The sequence below is a fragment of the Balaenoptera ricei genome, chromosome 11 (assembly GCF_028023285.1).
Source record: "Balaenoptera ricei isolate mBalRic1 chromosome 11, mBalRic1.hap2, whole genome shotgun sequence".
Classification (NCBI taxonomy): domain Eukaryota; kingdom Metazoa; phylum Chordata; class Mammalia; order Artiodactyla; family Balaenopteridae; genus Balaenoptera; species Balaenoptera ricei.
In genome coordinates, this window is record NC_082649.1 from 44294644 (window position 1) to 44312489 (window position 17846).

Here is a 17846-nt window from a genome sequence, read left to right on the forward strand (position 1 = left end):
TGTTTTGGAAATAAGTTCATTTGTATTTTTTTTATTTTTTAGATTCCACATATAAGGGATATCATGAGATTTATCTTACTCTGTATGGCTTACTTCACTTAGTGTGATAATCTCTAGGTCCAACCATGTTTCTACAAATGGCATTATTTCATTATTTTTTATGGCTGAGTAGTATTCCATTGTATATATGTACCACATCTTCCTTATCCATTCATCTGTCGATGGACACTTAGATTGCTTCCATGTCTTGGCTATTGTAAATAGTGCTGCAATGAAAAATGGGGTGCATGTATCCTTTCAAATTATGGTTTTCTCTGGATACATGTCCTGGAGTGGGATTGCAGGATCATATGGTAGCTCTATATTTAGTTTTTAAAGGATACTCCATACTGTTATCCGTAGTAGCTCTACCAATTTACATTCCTACTAACAGTATAGGAGGGTTCCTTTTTCTCCACACCCTCTCCAGCATTTATTATTTGTGGCCATTTTGATGATGGGCATTCTGACTGGTATGGGGTGATACCTCATTGTAGTTTTGATTTGCATTTCTGTAATAATTAGTGATGTTGAGCATTTTCTCATGTGCCTGTTGGCCATCTGTGTGTCTTCTTTGGAGAAATGTCTATATAGACATTCTGCCCATTTTTTTATTGGGTTTTTTTTTTGATATTGAGTTATATGAGCTATTTAGGTATTTTGGAAATTAATCCCTTGTCGGTTGCATCGTTTGCAAATATTTTCTCCCATTCTGTAGGTTTTCTTTTCTTTTTATGGTTTTCTTTGCTGTGCAAAAGATTTTAAGTTTAATTAGGTCTCATTTGTTTATCTTTGTTTTTGTTTCCATTACTCTAAGGGATGGATCCAAAAAGATATTGCTGCGATTTGTGTCAAAGAGTGTTTGCTGGGCTTCCCTGGTGGCACAGTGGTTAAGAATCTGCCTGCCAATGCAGGGGACATGGGTTCGAGCCCTGGTCTGGGAAGATCCCACATGCCGCAGAGCAACTAAGCCCGTGCGCCGCAACTACTGAGCCTGCGTGCTGCAACTACTGAAGCCCGTGTGCCTAGAACCCATGCTCCACAAAGAGAAGCCACCGCAATGAGAAGCCCATGCACCACAACGAAGAGTAGCCCCCGCTCACCACAACTAGAGAAAGCCCATGCACAACAATGAAGACCCAATGCAGCCAAAAATAAATAAATAAATTTATTTTAAAAAAAGAAGGTGGAGGAGAACTCCCCACCTTCCTTATTAGAAAAAGAAAAAAAAAGAGTGTTTGCCTATGTTTTTCTCTAGGAGTTTTATAGTATCAGGTTTACATTTAAATCTTTACTCCAATTTGAGTTTATTTTTGTGTATTATGTTAGAGAATATTCTAATTTCATTCTTTTACATGTAGCTGTCCAGTTTTCCCAGCACACACTTTTTGAAGAGACTCTCTTTGCTCCATTGTATATTATTGCCTCCTTTGTTGTAGATTAATTGACCATAGGTATGTTGGTTCATTTCTGGGCTTTCTATCCTCTTCCATTAATCTATATTTCTGTTTTTGTGCCAGTACTATACTGTTTTGATTACTGTAGCTTTGCAGTATAGCCTGAAGTCAGGGAGCCTGATTCCTCCAGCTCTGTTTTTCTTTCTCAAGATTGCTTTGGCTATACGAGGTCTTTTGGGTTTCCATATAAATCTAAAACTTTTTAATTCTAGTTCTGTGAAAATTGCCATTGGTAATTTGATAGAGATGATTGCATTGAATCTATAGATTGCCTTGGATAGTGTAGTCATTTTGACAATATTGATTCTTCCAATCCAAGAACACAGTATATCTTTCCATCTGTTTGTATCACATTCGATTTCTTTCATCAGCATTTTATAGTGTGAGGAGTACAGATTTTTTGCCTCCTTAGGTAGGTTTATTCCTAGGTATTTTATTATTTTTGATGAAATAGTAAATGGGATTGTTTCCTTAATTTCTCTTTCTGATCTTTTGTTTTTAGTGTATAGAATTGCAAGAGATTTGTGTATTAATTTTGTATCCTGCAACTTTGCCAAATTCATTGATGAGTTCTAGTAGTTTTCTGGTAGTGTCTTTAGGATTTTCTACAAATAGTATCATGTCATCTGCAGACAGTGACAGTTTTACTTCTTTTCCAATTTGGGTTCCATTTATTTCTTTTTCTTCTCTGATTGCTGTGACTAGGACTTCCAGAACTATGTTGAATAAAAGTGGTGTGAGTGGACAGTCTTGTCCTGTTCCTGATCTTAAATGAAATGCTTTCACCTTTTCACCGTTGAGTATAATGTAAGCTGTGGGTTTGTAGTATATGGCCTTTATAATGTCAAGTATGTTCTCTCTATGCCCACTTTCTGGAGAGTTTTTATCATAAGTGTATGTCAAATTTTATCAAAAACTTTTTCTGCATCTGTTGAGATGATCATACGGTTTGTATACTTCAATTTGTTATTGTGGTGTAGCACATTGATTGATGTATGGATATTGAAAAATCTTTGCATCCCTGGGATAAATCCCACTTGATCATGGTGTATGATCCTTTTAATGTATTGTTGGGTTTGGCTTGCCAGTATTTTATTGAGGATTTTTGCGTCTATGTTCATCAGTGTTATTGGCCTGTAATTTTCTTTTTTTGTGGTATCTTTGTCTGGTTTTGGTATCAGGGTAATGGTGGCCTTTTAGAAAGAGTATGGAAGTGTTCCTTCTGCAATTTTTTGGAATAGTTTCAGAAGGATAAGTGTTAACTCTTCTCTAAATGTTTGATAAAATATATAAGGTCTTGTTTTTATATCCATTTAACCAGTCTGTCTTTTGTTTGCAGCATTTAATCCATTTACATTTAAGGCAATTATTGATACATATGTTCTTATTGCCATATTAATTGTTTTGGATTTGTTTTTTAGGCCTTTTTTCTTCCTTTTCACTTTTGTTCTCTTGTGATTTGATGACTATCATTAGTGTTGTGTTTGGATTCCTTTTTCTTTTTTGTGTGTATATCTGTTATAGATTTTTGGTTTGCAGTTACCATGAGGTTTTGGTATAGCAATCTATATGTATATGACTATTTTAATTTATTCATCTATTTTTTAAAAAATTTATTTATTTTAGTTATTTATTTTTGACTGTGTTGGGTCTTCATTGCTGCGCATGGGCTTTCTCTAGTTGTGGTGAGCGGGGGCTACTCTTCATTGTGGTGCATGGGCGTCTCATTGCTGTGTCTTCTCTTGTTGCACAGCATGGGCTCTAGGCATGTGGGCTTCAGTAGTTGTGGTGCATGGGTTTAGTTGCTCCGCAGCATGTGGAATCTTCCCAGACCAGGGCTTGAACCCGGGTCCCCTGCATTGGCAGGCAGATTCTTAACCACTGCACCACCAGGGAAGCCCCCTAACTTGCTCATCTCTTAATTTCAAATGCATTTCAAATATCCTGCATTTGTACTCTCACAATTACCGATTTTGATATATTTGTGTGTGGATGATTTCCTACCTTTACTGTATGTTTGCCTTTACCAGTGAGTTTTCCCATTTTGTAATTTCCTTGTTTCTAGTTGTGGCCTTTTCTTTTCTGCCTGGAGAAGTTCCTTTAGCATTTCTTGTAAAGCTGGTTTGGTGGTGCTGAATTCTTCCAGTTCTTGGTTGTCTGTAAACCTCTTGATTTCAGCTCTTAACTTTCAATTAACCTTCTGCCCCCTCTCTTCCTACACCCAGCTGCACTCTGTAGGTCAGGGTAACTACAGACCCCTGGTCTCAGCTATTTCAAACCTTTTTGGCTCAACTGAAACACCACAACCCATGACCTTTTCCTTAACTCCAGGCAGGACACCCTGGCTTCTAATTTGCTGAGAGAAATAAGTCAGTGCAGTTAGGTAATGTAACTCCCTTAACTTCTCTTTTCCCATCTTTTTTTCCCTTCCAGTTTTACTGTGATATAACTTATGTACAGAACTGTGTAAGTTTAAGGGGTATCTCTTTTCCCACCTTAACCACCCTTTCTTTTGGTCCTTCATTATCAAAAGGCATGTCCCTCCCCATGGGACCAATTCCTCCAGCCTGACATCTGGAGAAGACATTGAAATTGAGGCGATAAACAGGCGGTCCTGTAGTAGCACAAGTGAGAGGTAACAAAGGCCAGAACTAAATTCAAATTTTCAGAGAACACCTAAGCAGGGAGATAATCACATATAACCACTGGCACAGGTGCGTGTGTTCTCACATAACTGGAAGCAGAGGAGAAAGAAGGAAATAAATAGTGTAGAACAGTGATCTCTAAGTTCGGATGTGGCACGAAAACAAGATGTCTGTTTATATTTACATTTCACCTAAGAGGAGGGGGAGGAAATCAACCTCCATGGACATACTACAGACCAACAGTAACATGTGCCCTATGGTGGCACCGACAGCATCCTCTGTGTCTGTGTCCCCAGGTGACGGGAGGACACAGTGGTTCTCGCAGCATGTGTGGTAGACTGCACTTTATCTGTGTCAAGCTGGGTGAATGAACAGATTTTATCATCTCTTTTTAACAAAACAATCTTTACAAAATGTGGCTTAAACGGATCCCTGCAAATAAACTATGGATTAAAACACTTACAATGCAAGAAACAAAGAAGAAAAAAGCAGAGAAGACGCTCCTAGAACAAGGCCCCCCCAGCCACATCATGAGTTAAACCAGGGAGGGTCTCATCAGATTTGACAAGATTTGGACCAAAAACTTGTCAAGACTATTTGAAATAAGTAAGTATATATTCCTACACCAATGTTGTTAAGTGTAAATCTGACACTAAGATTATATTGAACCTTGAGAAATTAGCTAATGATAATATATGCAAAAAATATCTGATAAACACATTGGAAGTGTTTGCTCAGAAAATTCTTATTGCTGGAAATATGCTGTCTGTCAAAGAAGTAGGGAACCCACTGGCAGAGAAGATAGAGTCTATAAGGCTGTGGCGACTGAAATTCCTGGTCTTTGCCCTGGGGCAAAAGTTGCTCTTTTAGGGTGAGGAACTTTTAAAAGAATATTTTATCTGAGGATAACTTCTGAAAACTTTTAATCTCTTTTTATTCTCATCTCCTATGCAGTCTTTAATTTCAAATAATGGGGTACAATAAAAGTGTGGGTAAATGAATACGAAATTCCTTTGAACACATTTTGCTTTGCATGCTTTTTTTTTATACATCTTTATTGGAGTATAATTGCTTTACAATGGTGTGTTAGTTTCTGCTTTATAACAAAGTAAATCAGCTATACATATACATATATCCCTATATCTCCTCCCTCTTGCATCTCCCTCCCACCCTCCCTATCCCATCTCTCTAGGTGGACACAAAGCATGGAGCTGATCTCCCTGTGCTGTGTCTGCTTCCCACTAGCTATCTATTTTACGTTTTGTAGTGTGTATATGTCCATGCCACTCTCTCACTTCATCCCAGCTTACCCTTCCCCCTCCCCATGTCCTCAAGTCCATTCTCTACGTCAGCGTCTTTATTCCTGTCCTGCCCCTAGGTTCTTCAGAACCCTTTTTTTTTTTTTTTTAGATTCCATATATATGTGTTAGCATACAGTATTTTTTTTTCTCTTTCTGACTTACTTCACTCTATCCTGTTCCTTTGATCTATATTTATGTTTTTGTGCCAGTACCATACTGTCTTGATTACTGTAGCTTTGTAGTATAGTCTGAAGTCAGGGTGCCTTGCATGGGTCCTTGATTTAGCACATAGGAAGCAGAAGCCAGAAAGACTCCGTATGTTTGCTGTCCTTTATCCTAACTAGATATCCAACATCTCCACTGCACCAAAATTATATGAAGTCAACCAAAGTTGTACAGTTGGGCAGGGTAGGTCAGATATTTTACAAAGTCATACGACTCATCTATGACTCTATTCACATCCAAGTAGATTTTGGTGACCCTCAAGTTAACCCCTAACAAGACTCAAGGAAACCTAGTTACTAAAGTACTAAGAGACAAGTTTAGTGTCCTTGCCTTCTTCATGGGCCCCCAGAGGTAAGTTCCCAGCCAGGTGGCCACCTCATGAGACACACACAGTAGCTTGGGCACTTGCAAACGTACGGTTGGTGCTATCAGATCACTTGTTTGACAAAAAAGCACAAGAATTTCAAACCACGTTGTCCAAAAAGGAGTAAATGACTGTACCTCATCCCCATTTCCCTTGTTGCAAATACGTGAAGCAAGCTTAAAAAATGATCAAAAAGGAAACAAGATCCTTTCCCTGCCTCTCTTCCTTTTCATTGTTTTACGGGTCAAACCCCAGCAGCCAACAGGGCACTTCCAAGCCCCTCCACCCTTATTTGCCATAAAAGGAACTAGATCTGAGATTTGTCCAGGCCCATTCCCTTCTGCACTCCATTTTTTCATGAGAATTAGTTTTTATTTTTAAGACAAAAAAATCGACTCCATGATTCAGCTGCCTTCACGCTTAAGAACCGTTCAATTAATTAAACATGGAGGCCTTTAGACCCAAGTGACTCTAATGCCTCAGGGGCCTAGGAAAACAAAAACCAAAATATAGTTCTGTAAATGCCTCGAGGTTACAAAATCAAAGCCTAAGGACAGCCAATCACAAACAGTCAACTGGGCTCTAAGTGACAGCCATTCAATAATTTCCTGGCTCTGCCTCTGCTTTTTCTCCTGTTGGTGGACTCCTAACCACTTCTGGTTTGGTGCTGCCTGATTGGAACTGGTGTTTGCTCAAGTAAACTCTTAAAATTCTTTAATAAAAATTTTAATTTAAGTATAGTTGATTTACAATGTTGTGTTAATTTCTGCTATACAGCAAAGTGATTCCGTTTTATATATATATTCTTTTTCATATTCTTTTCCGTTATGGTTTATCACAGGATATTAAATATAGTTCCCTGTGCTGTACAGAACCTTGTTTATCCACCATATATATAATAGTTTGCATAAGTTAACCCCACCCTCCCCTCCCTCTTGGCAACCACAGGGTCTGTTCTGTCTGTGAGTCTGTTTCTGTTTCGTAAATCTCCTAAAAATTCTTAATATGCCTCAGTTTATCTTCTAACAGAACCAATCTTTAAGATTTTTAGCATTGCGATTCATTCCAATGTCATGTTTTTAAAATAAAAAGTAGGAAAGAAAACAAAAAAGAGAAAGACAAAAAGAAAAGAGAAGGAACGTGTGTAGCCACGAGGAGGGAAACTTACAGGAGGACCTCAGAAGTCAGCCTGAGGCTCTGGGAAACAAACATTCAAGAGGAAACAAATATCAGGCATCAAAGTGTGAAACGCTCCCCAGGAGGGCAATTGCTGGTAGCTGGAAACAGTTCCTAGGACTCTCAAGTATCTTTCACCACTTCCTACTACAAAAAGCAAATTCCCTAGCTCTTTATCAGGGGCAGCATTCAAATGAGCCCAGATAAAATTATTCCCTTAAATTTGTCTTTGAAGTGGAAATGTGATCCTATGAAAAGCACCAAAGGAGTAACAGCAATTTCAACTGCCTTCTCAGACGATGTGTTTACAATCAAATGCATGAATTACAGCAAGTGATCCCGTAGGTTAGAATCACCCTTCCCATCAAGGGCATGCACGTGAGACCCATGCTTTGAGAAAGGAGTCATTTAAAAGCGGCACCTAATTTCTGTCTCCGGAGACTCCAGGCCCTTCAGTTCAACGCTGGCCTCCATAAAAAAAACCACGCGGGGAAAACACGCGACTATCTTAACTAACTCCTGAACCCAAATGCCACCAATGCCGTGTGCTGAAATGAATTTACAAAGTCACAGGGAAAATTGTGACCAGTCATACCCAAAGGAACCATCTGCCATCCTTCTAATTATATTTGATGCCATTTTTATATTTAAGAAAATTTTATCATTTGATTTTTTAAATGTACACAGGAGGGAATGTAACTACATTACCCTGTCATACAGCCCCTGGTTTCAGTTCATGTTTTTTAGTGATTTATTTATTAGCTTTTTCCCCTTGAATATAAGAGCGCCTCAGTGTCACCAACAGAGGCTGGCACATGGTTGGTACATATTAAAAATATTTATAGAATGGTTAATGTTATTTTATCATTTATTATGTATTATATCCGTGTTTTTTGTCCCCCAAACTTAGCCTGTCCACTGTTAGTACAGAGAGATCGTCCATATAAGCTTTATTTAAAACAAACAGAAAAAGTTCACTTTAAATAATCAGGTATGCCATATGTTCAAGTGAATATGTTTTATTAAATGCATACTAATATCTTCCTATAGTATGTGAGTATACATAATAAATTAAAAGGTATATATTTATTAAATATAGATATAATACCAGAACATGATTACTTCAGATGAGAAAATCAAAATAAACCCATTTTTAAGTCTCGTTTGGTCACTCCAAATGGATATTTGCTCATAAAAAAATACACTGACTTTTTTCCCTGGGGAAAAAAATTAATTCCATAGCAATGTAGTTAAGGGACATGTTTTATTTCATAGCTTTTCTGCAAGCAAACTTGCTTTGATACAAAATGAGTTCAATGGTACAGGTGCTACTGTCCACTCAAGCAAAAGAAAACCTCACATTTACATGAATGCACTTTATGATGATATTCTTACAGGATAAGAGGGCTCACGTCCAGGACGCCTCTGGCCTCAGGTGAAGCCATGGCACAGAAATGCGCAAGAGTCTGGGAATCTCAGAGCATGGGCAGGTGCAGAAAGGAACTTTCTGTGAGTTCTCTGTCAGATACAAGGTTAAGAACTGCGGCGGGTGTGTTTGTCTTTTTGTCCCCCATCTTGCAGTTTACACTTAGATAGTCTCGGAATAGATCACTGTGGGTGTCTTGGCTTTTCAGAGTTTCCAGAGAAGCAAGAAGGTGTCATGAGGTATCCTTCATGTTAGCTCCCAGTGGAGGGCTGGCTGTTGGGAAGTCGTGGACTTACCTGCAGGTATAGTGATCTCAGGTGTGCTCCACACGCTCAGTGCAGAAACGTTAGTGCCTATCAAACTCTCTCCCCCCTCACGGAGGATGTGACTAAAACCCCAGACTATCTGACCCAAATTATACAGATAAAAGAAAAAGACAAATACACAAATAAGGCCATCTGCAGAACTTTAAACGCACCTCTTGCATTATTTCACAATAGTCTCTACATCATATGTTACATCTTTCAGACTTAAATAGTAAAGGCTTTAGGAAGGACCGTGGTAGAACCAACTGCACTATCTCTTGGAGGACTTGTCCAATTTGCTGGCAGGTGATTTCCTCTGGGGTGTGGGGATTTTGGAAGGCTTGGCTGCAGACGGCCGAGAATCTGCTCGGGGCGTAGGCCTGTGTGTCTGGGGGACAGTCTCCACGTCGGAGCACACGGACTGGATTTCCGAGATGTCAAAGTCTGATGCATCGCTGCCTCGGCGGCTGCTGGCCCGGCTACCAGCTTTGCTGCCAGCTCGGCTTCCTGGTCGGCTGTGGGTCTTCTTGGGATCTGAGGAGAGAGGGTAGAGATGGGTCACCCTTCCTACTGCATCCAGCTGCCCCCGATTCTTGAAACTCAGTGCCACGTTTAATCTCAGCCAGTTTGCTGGACACCCAGTAGGTGCTCAAGAAATACATGTTGATTTCATGGCCTTGCTCCTACTCTAAGTAGACGAAATATACAAAAAGCGCAATTTACAAACAAAAAGCAGGTTGGGGGCTACCCCACTTAAAATGGAATTCCATTTACTATACACAGACATAAGGAATAGATATATCACTTGAGATTGTGTTTTCCAAAGTTTGGCAGGTGTAACCCAGGGACGTGTGCAGTACAAACGCACAGCACAAGCTTCGTGCGAGTTTTGCCTAGGATAAGTAATTCAAAGCACAAAGGAATTGAAGACAAAAGACTTGAAAGTTTAAAGAAGCTTCAGGCTTGCTGTGGCTTAGGATCCCCCGGGGTCAGGGCCAGTGCAGCTGGGTTTTTCCAACCACCCCAAACAGAACCCAGTGCAATTTCCAAGCAGCAGAGGAGGCCAGACTTTTGGCCGGAAGGGGTAGATCCTGCCAGTTTTTCTTCGATTCTACAGTCACTCTCTCATCTTTCTCTGGTACTTTCCAGAAGGGATGTTTGAGTCCCTTATGCCCATGGCTCACTGATCCCCTACCTCTGATGGAGGACTGGGACCACTTGTCATTTCAGAAGAATACAGCAGCACTGATTCGTCTTCCCCGATTAGGAAGAAATGGGATTTTCATATTCAGATCACACTGCAAAGCCACGAGAGAAGAAATGCAGCAGACTCACCAGCAAACTGTGTCCGCACTCGGGAAGCTGCGGTTGTGATCAAGCCACTGTCCTCCCCAGAGTGGAAGCCTTTCCCTGATAAATATCCTGGAAGTCGAAGTTTACTTCCTTGTATCGGCGTTCCCTGTGTCGAATCAGGGAAAAGACATTTCAGATATTGCTCCTGTCCCGTGATTCTCCACCGACACCACTTCACAGACGGGTGGGAACCCTCCACTAGACACTCAGGAGGTGAGGAGGCATGGGGTTCTCACTTGCTTTTCTCCACTAATTTCTTATTCTCTCCCTAAATGCAGAGGGACCCCTCTAAAGAAAATGAATTCATGTTGGAGAGAAAACACAAAAGTGGAGGTTCCCCGAGGAAACAAAGACAAACTCTGAGTACGTTAGTATCTTTCAGATTGTCAGTGAATTATCACAGAGTTGAGAGAGTCGAGACAAAAAGACGATGGTGACTGCACGGTCCCGAGAGAAGACTAGCCTCTAAAAAATCGTGCTTGGATTCTCTGCTGCCTGCAAGGTTTTTAGGGAACTAGACAGAAATAAACAAACAGAAATCGAACAGGAAGAAAATAAGGAATGCCTAGACAGCTACCATTTAAACAAACATAACTGCCAGAAAGAAAAAAAAAAGCGACATTCTATAACTTGGTAAGATGTCACTTCCTCTCTTGGCTCCGTCACTGTCTACGGTCCTTACAAGATACCTAGGCAATGTTTGGGGATGATTCTCTTAAAATTCTTACAGGAGTTTGCAGAGAATGTCTAAAGTAATCACAACTATGACATTTTATTCTAAATCTAAAATCATTCACTTTTTCTGGATCACTACAACATTTTGGAAATTCTCCCAAAGTTAAAAAAAAATAAAAACAAAAACAAATCTGGGAAGTATAAAGACATCATATTCCTCAATGAACTCACAGTCAGGGAGCTGTTTGGAGGAAACAGATCTAAACAATTACATATGCTTTTTGAAAAATTAATTTTCCTTTATTAAATAGTTTTAAATGTTTAATAATAAAGCATATGTAAGACCTTTGGGTACATCAGGGTTGCAATTTATTAATATTAATGATATTCATAATTCATTTACATATGTATTCTCTACATACATTTAAGTATAGAATTTATATAGAATTCGTATACATATAACACTTGGGACTTCCCTGGTGGTCCAGTGGTTAAGAGTCTGCACTCCCATGGTAGGGGGCAGGGGTTTGATCCCTGGGGTTGGGGAACTAAGATCCTGCATGCTACTCAGGGCGGCCAAAAAAAAAAAAAAAAAAAAGATGCTTAAGCATTCAAAATACTCTCACAAGTCTAACCACAAATAATCCACACACTTACCTACTCACTTTTTCACAACTGTGAAAGAGGAGGTCCTGAAGAGAGCAGTAATTTGCCCGAACTCTGACAGCTCTGCTCCAGTTAAATTCCTAACTCAGAATCTCAACAACCCAGGAGAGAGTGAGGACTCACAAGTGATGAAATATATCACTCAAGATGACAGTTCATTACCATGAAGGACCAAGAGCATTCTTTTCAGACGCCTTGATATTCTGATTTTATAGTCACAAACCTACCCTGTGCTCTTAAAGACCCTTCCATAGAAGGATACTGTTGTTTTGTCTCATGAGGCTATTTGAAATGAAACCTAGCTTTGTATTAGCCAAAATAATAGACTTAAATTTGGGGGAGTTTCCATTTTTCAAAAATTTGAACTAACAAACAGAGTAGCACAGCCCTAAATATTTAAAGCAAACATGTCACTTTAGGTTCCTTCAACTGCTCTCAGTTTTGGCTACAACAGATCCATCAGAAGCGACTGACGCCTCAGGCATAACATATGATACTAACATCGCTCACTTGAGGGAAGGGGGAGAAATGAGGGGCTGGGGGATGAGGAAGAGATGAGGAATGGGTTTCTGCCCCAACTCTATACCACCATCCGCAATTTCCATTTCCATCATGTCAATCTGAGTCAGGAGGGCAATGACAGTTTCTCTGCCTACCTCTCATTATGAGTGTGAGGATTACATAACAGATAAGAGTTTTGAGAAGCATAAAAGGCTTTTGAGAGGTACTAAATTAGTTTCATCCAGGAGTCCTTGCCTTTAATATGAAATATCTCCTTGGTTTCAATAACAGTTCTTTAGGGATTTTTCTCCCCTCCTTATTGTGATTCTAATCAAATATGTGATTTATTTGGTGCCTATGTTTATCATTTTACAGAGTACTTTCTTTAAAAGTCATATGGTTGACTTCCAACTGAATATAAATGATCTGATACATAAATTAATCTCGGCAAATTTTATATCACCTAAACATCTTATCCCCATATAGCATGTCATTTAAAAAAGTGAGAGGGTCCTGAAAAAAATCATTAAGTTTAATAAAGATACATACCCTTTTGAGAATGACAGATAACTTTTTGCCTATCCGAGCCCCCAGCCCCTTGCACTGATAACTAAAAGACTTGGGTCTCACCTACCCAGTGTTCTTGGGCAGAAATAAACATACCAGACAGTCAGAAGGACCTTGCCCAGAGAGAACACTCAGTCCACATTCTTTTAATTTAAGTGATTCTCTTGCAAATGATACTGCCTCTCACTCTCACCTAAAAAGGGTTACAGAATCTCTTGCCCAAATTATGTCTAGAAGCAAAAGCATACCATCCGCTTGAAAAGAAATCTGACTTAGGTCTGGGTATAATCTCCTGTATGTCACTCTCCCAGGGGAGAAAAGCAAAATTAAGTATGAGAAAGAGAACAGAAAAACAAAAAAGGCTGAGAGCCTGCAGAGGTGACTAGGTTAGGTTGACGCCCTTCGAGGAGCTATAAACTGTCTTTTGTGTTCACCCCTTACTCTCACGTTCCTAGGGTTGAGACTTATTATACAGAAGTCTGTAAAAAGACGACGTATTATCAAAAGTACATTTATTAAGGGTGAGGTGAAGCAGTGTTAGTAGGTGATCGTTTCAGTTAAAGGCGGCTGTTAGGCTGGAATCTGGGGCCTTACAATACCTCTGGAGATGACATGGGGAAGTCTGAGCACTCAGCTGGTTTACAAGGAGTTGACACCTTGCTGTTTGTCAACCAGGGTTTACCATAATTGCGTGTTAAAGGATGGAGAATCTGTATGGAACAATGGCAAATCAAACGTAAAGGACGGCAGATAAAAAAAACAAAGCCATGGAAAGAGAGATTCACAGCCATTCATTTCACAGTAAGAATGATCATCATTAAAAACAAATGGAAAAGGTCTGATGGCAAATCATACACACCAAAAACATGAATAAAGCTTTAAAAAGAAAAACCAATCTGAAAGGTAACCAAAGCCCCTAAATAGATCGTCTTTATATGGGCCACAGGGCAAAAGCACACACACACACACACATTTTTTAATTCTTCATCTTCCATATTGTGAGAAGGGACACATTTGGAGAAAGCTGGTCCTACAAATTCTAGGGACCCCCCCAAACATTCAAAAGCATACTCTAGACAGTGAGTGCAGAGGAAGAGGAAACGAGTCCTACCTTGGGTGTGCTGGTGGCAGGGACCTGCGGGGAGGCCGCCTGGCCAGCTGGGCTGGACACGGATGTGGACCGGTTGGGCGAGGCTCCCCGGGATGAGGGCCTCGATCTCCGGCCCCGGGGTCGGAAAGCAGCCATTCCCTGACTGGCTCCATCCGCCAAGATGAACTTCTCCCTTAGCTCCATGTTCGTCCTTCCTTTAGCTGGATGACGGAACACACAAGGCACACAAACGAAAGGAAGGAAAAAAAAAAGGGGCTCAGTCGAGTGCGGGGGGAGGGGAAAACTGCCACCTGGCGCCACAGACCACGTAGAGGATTGCAAGAACACCTTTTTGCCATGCCAACTCCAACTCAGCATCACAAAAAGTCAAATGCATTCCTTTACAATGCATTCCTTTCGGATACAGGCCAGTTGGGGAAAGAAAAAAATAAAAGTGTGTTTATTCTAACACTAGACACCAGCCAAGAGTCACCACTATTAAAGAGAGAGTCAGCATGAAAATGACAAGCTCATGCTCAAATATTGTTAATCCACCCACTACTGATGCCTGCAGGGTTTCACTATGCCATCCCCACCCTGAGGGGACAAGCCAGGGAGGCGGGGACTGTGTCTTTTGCATGTACTACTGAGGTCAGGAAATTGCCAGTCTTTCACCATCGGGATTAATTGGACAATTACACAGAACGAGAGATGGGTTGTTAATCATGACGACACAGAAACTTTCAGGTTTTGCACTTTCAATGAAGCGGCTGGTATTTTTATTTTATGCCTTAAAAACTCGGTCTTACAGCATGCAAAATAAAAAACAGCAGACCCCAGGATCCGTGAGGTCATCCGTGATGCAACACTCACACCAACACACGTGCACTCGGAGAAGGCGCCACCAGAACCCCGTGTGCAGGGTGTTAGCCTGTGTTTGATCACTTACACAACCCCTACATTTGCAACACCCGAAGAGTGTTGAAAGTCTAGAATTTCAATTTGGAAGCACCAGCTCAGTTGGATGTGAGTTAAGCCATACGCAATGGATGAAGCGTGTTATTTTAAAACAAAACGATTAAAGCAAGAATGTCAAAGTAGGAAAGAGGAGAGGTCAGAGCGGAGAGGCAAAGAGAGGGGTCGCCAACCTATAGTAGGCTGAGTAGTAGTAATTGAAGAGTTTGATTCCGAACGTAACATTTTACTCCCATGATGATGAACTAGAAGAAATGACACAGGATACCAATCACATTCAAGAAAACTGTTAGCAGGAGAAGAAACAAAGTACAGTAGTTGATTATGCAAAGGTTGCTCAGATCGGGCCTTTAGCGCACCATTTAGGAGAAAAGTGGCACTGGGAAGGGAAACACTCAAAGGTCTGACTCAGGATGAAAAATGTATTTGGAAGACTTCGCCCCAGTTGAGCTAACTTTCCTAGGCTACCCCACAGAACACTCTGCATTCTCAATTCTTTGTTTCGTAAATGGAGCTGCATTACCTTCAGCTGCATTATTTCCAAAATATAGACGGAAGGCCTGCTGACTGGCTGCTGGGAACGCACGCCCAGATACCTGAGAGCTATGGTTATATTATGTGTGCATATTGTTAAGGCTCTAATCTGTAACTTCAAAATTCAGAGTCAAATTAGCAGTTCATTATTTAAAAAAATTTTTCAATACTGCTTTCCTTGCCTCCCCCTAATTTCACAAAAACTTCCGCTTTTAAACTTTTACTATACGGTATCTTCAATCTTCATCGCTCAATTTTCTTTCCCCTTACTTTGCTACTTAACGACAGAGGAAATCCTTCCCCTGGTTGGTAGAATTGCTCATTTTGAAACTTGCAGATGGGAACGCCTCATAAAGGAAAATCTATTCTAGTGTTTCCTGCCTCCCAGTCTCCTAGTTATCCAGGAGAAGTAAAAAAAAAAACAAAAAAACGATGAGAGGAACACGGTTTACACAATTGCCACAAGTTCTTTGGGAACTTCAGGCTGATGGACCAATGTGAAACATTCCTTATTGTAATAAATGACCAAAATTAGCCCCACTGTGTTTTTGATGCTGGAAAATAATACAAGATCGATATACTTTCGTGGTGTTATTATCTTGACGTAAGTATCTCCTTACCCCTGCAAGGATCATTTTTCACTAAGAACTCATCCAGGGCCATCCATCCACCACCAACACGAACCATCACAGTACTTCGCAGGATTCGGACAAGCCGGAGTTGCTGGGAGTCTCCAAACTGGGAAGAGGAAGAAAGAAGACCCTCTAATTGTCAAGAGGAAATCTCAAAGGATGAGGTGCGATCTGCGTAAGCAACCAACTCTAACTTCTTGTTTAGTTCGCAGCGATTAGTAAAATCTCAGAGAAAGGGGTTTATCATGATCTGCGTTAGACGGCTGCATGCTGATTTAGCCCAAAGGAAATAGTGTGGAAAAAGATAACAAAGGTTATCACATGTAATAATGAAGCTTTCTTCTAAAAATGATTTTTCTCTCTTATGACGGAAACAACATTAGTAAGGCAGTAATGGAAAATGTTTCTAGAGATTAAACACAGCCATGAAAATAAGCACTGGCCCACTCGCCCAGGGCTTCCAGGAGGTAAGATGATTCTAAAGAAAATTTAATAAACTCTGATTCTTCTTCATGAAAACTTCCTCTTACACCTGAAACTGTTTTCCACTGAAATCCATGGGAGAAATCTTTACAAACTCATTCTGTTTTCTCTAAACAGTTCTGACTTAGAGAGATAAAGTAGTAAATGATCATGACTAATAAAAATTTCACAGTTAAATAAAACTTCTGCATCACTAATGATCTGGTAGGCTAATCTGTTAAAGGCTGGATTCATGTGCCATTTTTAGATTACTGTAATATTAGAACAGTCACTGACACATTAGGAATGATACAGCTTTCAAATCTAAAAGGCTTTTCTTTAAAGCTCTATATACCAAAATGCTGACACTGAGAAGCACTTGTCTTTTTCTTGCCCTTTCAGTGGATCTCCAATCATATACACTACAGATTCTGCAGGTCTTGAATAAACGTCTAGACTACAGGTAGTTTCTGATCATAAGGTTTATTTATTATGAAAGCCCATGAGAAATGATTTTATACTTTTAAATCATTTCTAATAAGCTCATGTCCAACTTATAAAAACCACCAGACGGAATTTCATGGTTGCCAACCCGGTGGATACCATAGCAAAATGAACAGTCAAGTAGACATAAATAGCTTCTTTTTAAGGCAGGTAACATACAATTGTGACTACTTGTCTGGGCTCATGATGCATAAACAGAAAACATGAAGTAGAAACAATTTGCTGCTTTTCATAAATTTTAACACTGAGTTTCAGGAAGAGAACACTAGGACAAAGCCAACCATTCCAGACCCTGAAACTCAGAAAGGACCTAGAAAGTATGTAAAATGCACCAGTGGGACTCAGGTGTTTACATCAAACCTTTTCACATCACTTTTTCTAAAATGGTTTTTAAGCCTTGAGACTTCAACTTTCCTGTAGTTGAACCTGCTCTAGAAATGTAAATTAAAATTTAAAAATCAAAATGCATATTTATTTTGTTAGAAAAAATTTGGTGCTGCTAATAAGCAAAGGGAAAGGAGGGGATTTAAAGAAAATTACCCTTAAGGAACCAGATAATTAGACGATACGCTTTTGTTCCAAGACTATGTTCAAAAGAAGTTTTAAGGATATAAATATTTATTTATATCATCATATAAAGAATATAAAAATATTTTATAGAGATATTTCAATTATTTCCATTATAATAAACATGAATGGTTTTAAATTTTATTTTGAGAAGGCATTCTCTGACAACTACCATTGTCTTTAGAATTTCCGTAATTTTCTCAACAGCTAAACTGTGAGACCAAAAAAAAAAAAAGAAAAAGACCCTAATGTTGTTCTTTGTGCTGTGAATTTAAACCTTTTGAAATATTTCATCCTTTCCATAAACAAAAGATGCTATCCCAATTACTAACTCAGAAAATAACAAGAATGAAAAAGTAACTTTTTATGGAAACTAATGGAA

General features: G+C 39.7%; 1 protein-coding gene across 24 annotated transcripts in view; it reads right to left on the minus strand.

Moving 5' to 3' along the window:
* Window positions 1–8452: 8452 nt before the first annotated feature.
* Window positions 8453–17846, minus strand: part of DST (dystonin) — a 510328-nt gene continuing 500934 nt past the window's right edge. For 12 of the 24 annotated variants that reach the window (XM_059939006.1, XM_059939002.1, XM_059939017.1 and 9 more), the window contains 6 exons: window positions 15920–16037; window positions 14939–15010; window positions 13812–14011; window positions 13300–13410; window positions 10274–10397; window positions 8453–9472 (listed from right to left, as the gene is read on the minus strand). In XM_059939006.1, the coding sequence (XP_059794989.1) occupies window positions 9210–9472; window positions 10274–10397; window positions 13300–13410; window positions 13812–14011; window positions 14939–15010; window positions 15920–16037 (888 nt within the window). In that variant the 3' untranslated portion in view covers window positions 8453–9209. The remainder of the gene's footprint in view (window positions 9473–10273; window positions 10398–13299; window positions 13411–13811; window positions 14012–14938; window positions 15011–15919; window positions 16038–17846) is intronic. The other 12 variants (XM_059939019.1, XM_059939025.1, XM_059939018.1 and 9 more) reach the window with 3 other exon arrangements.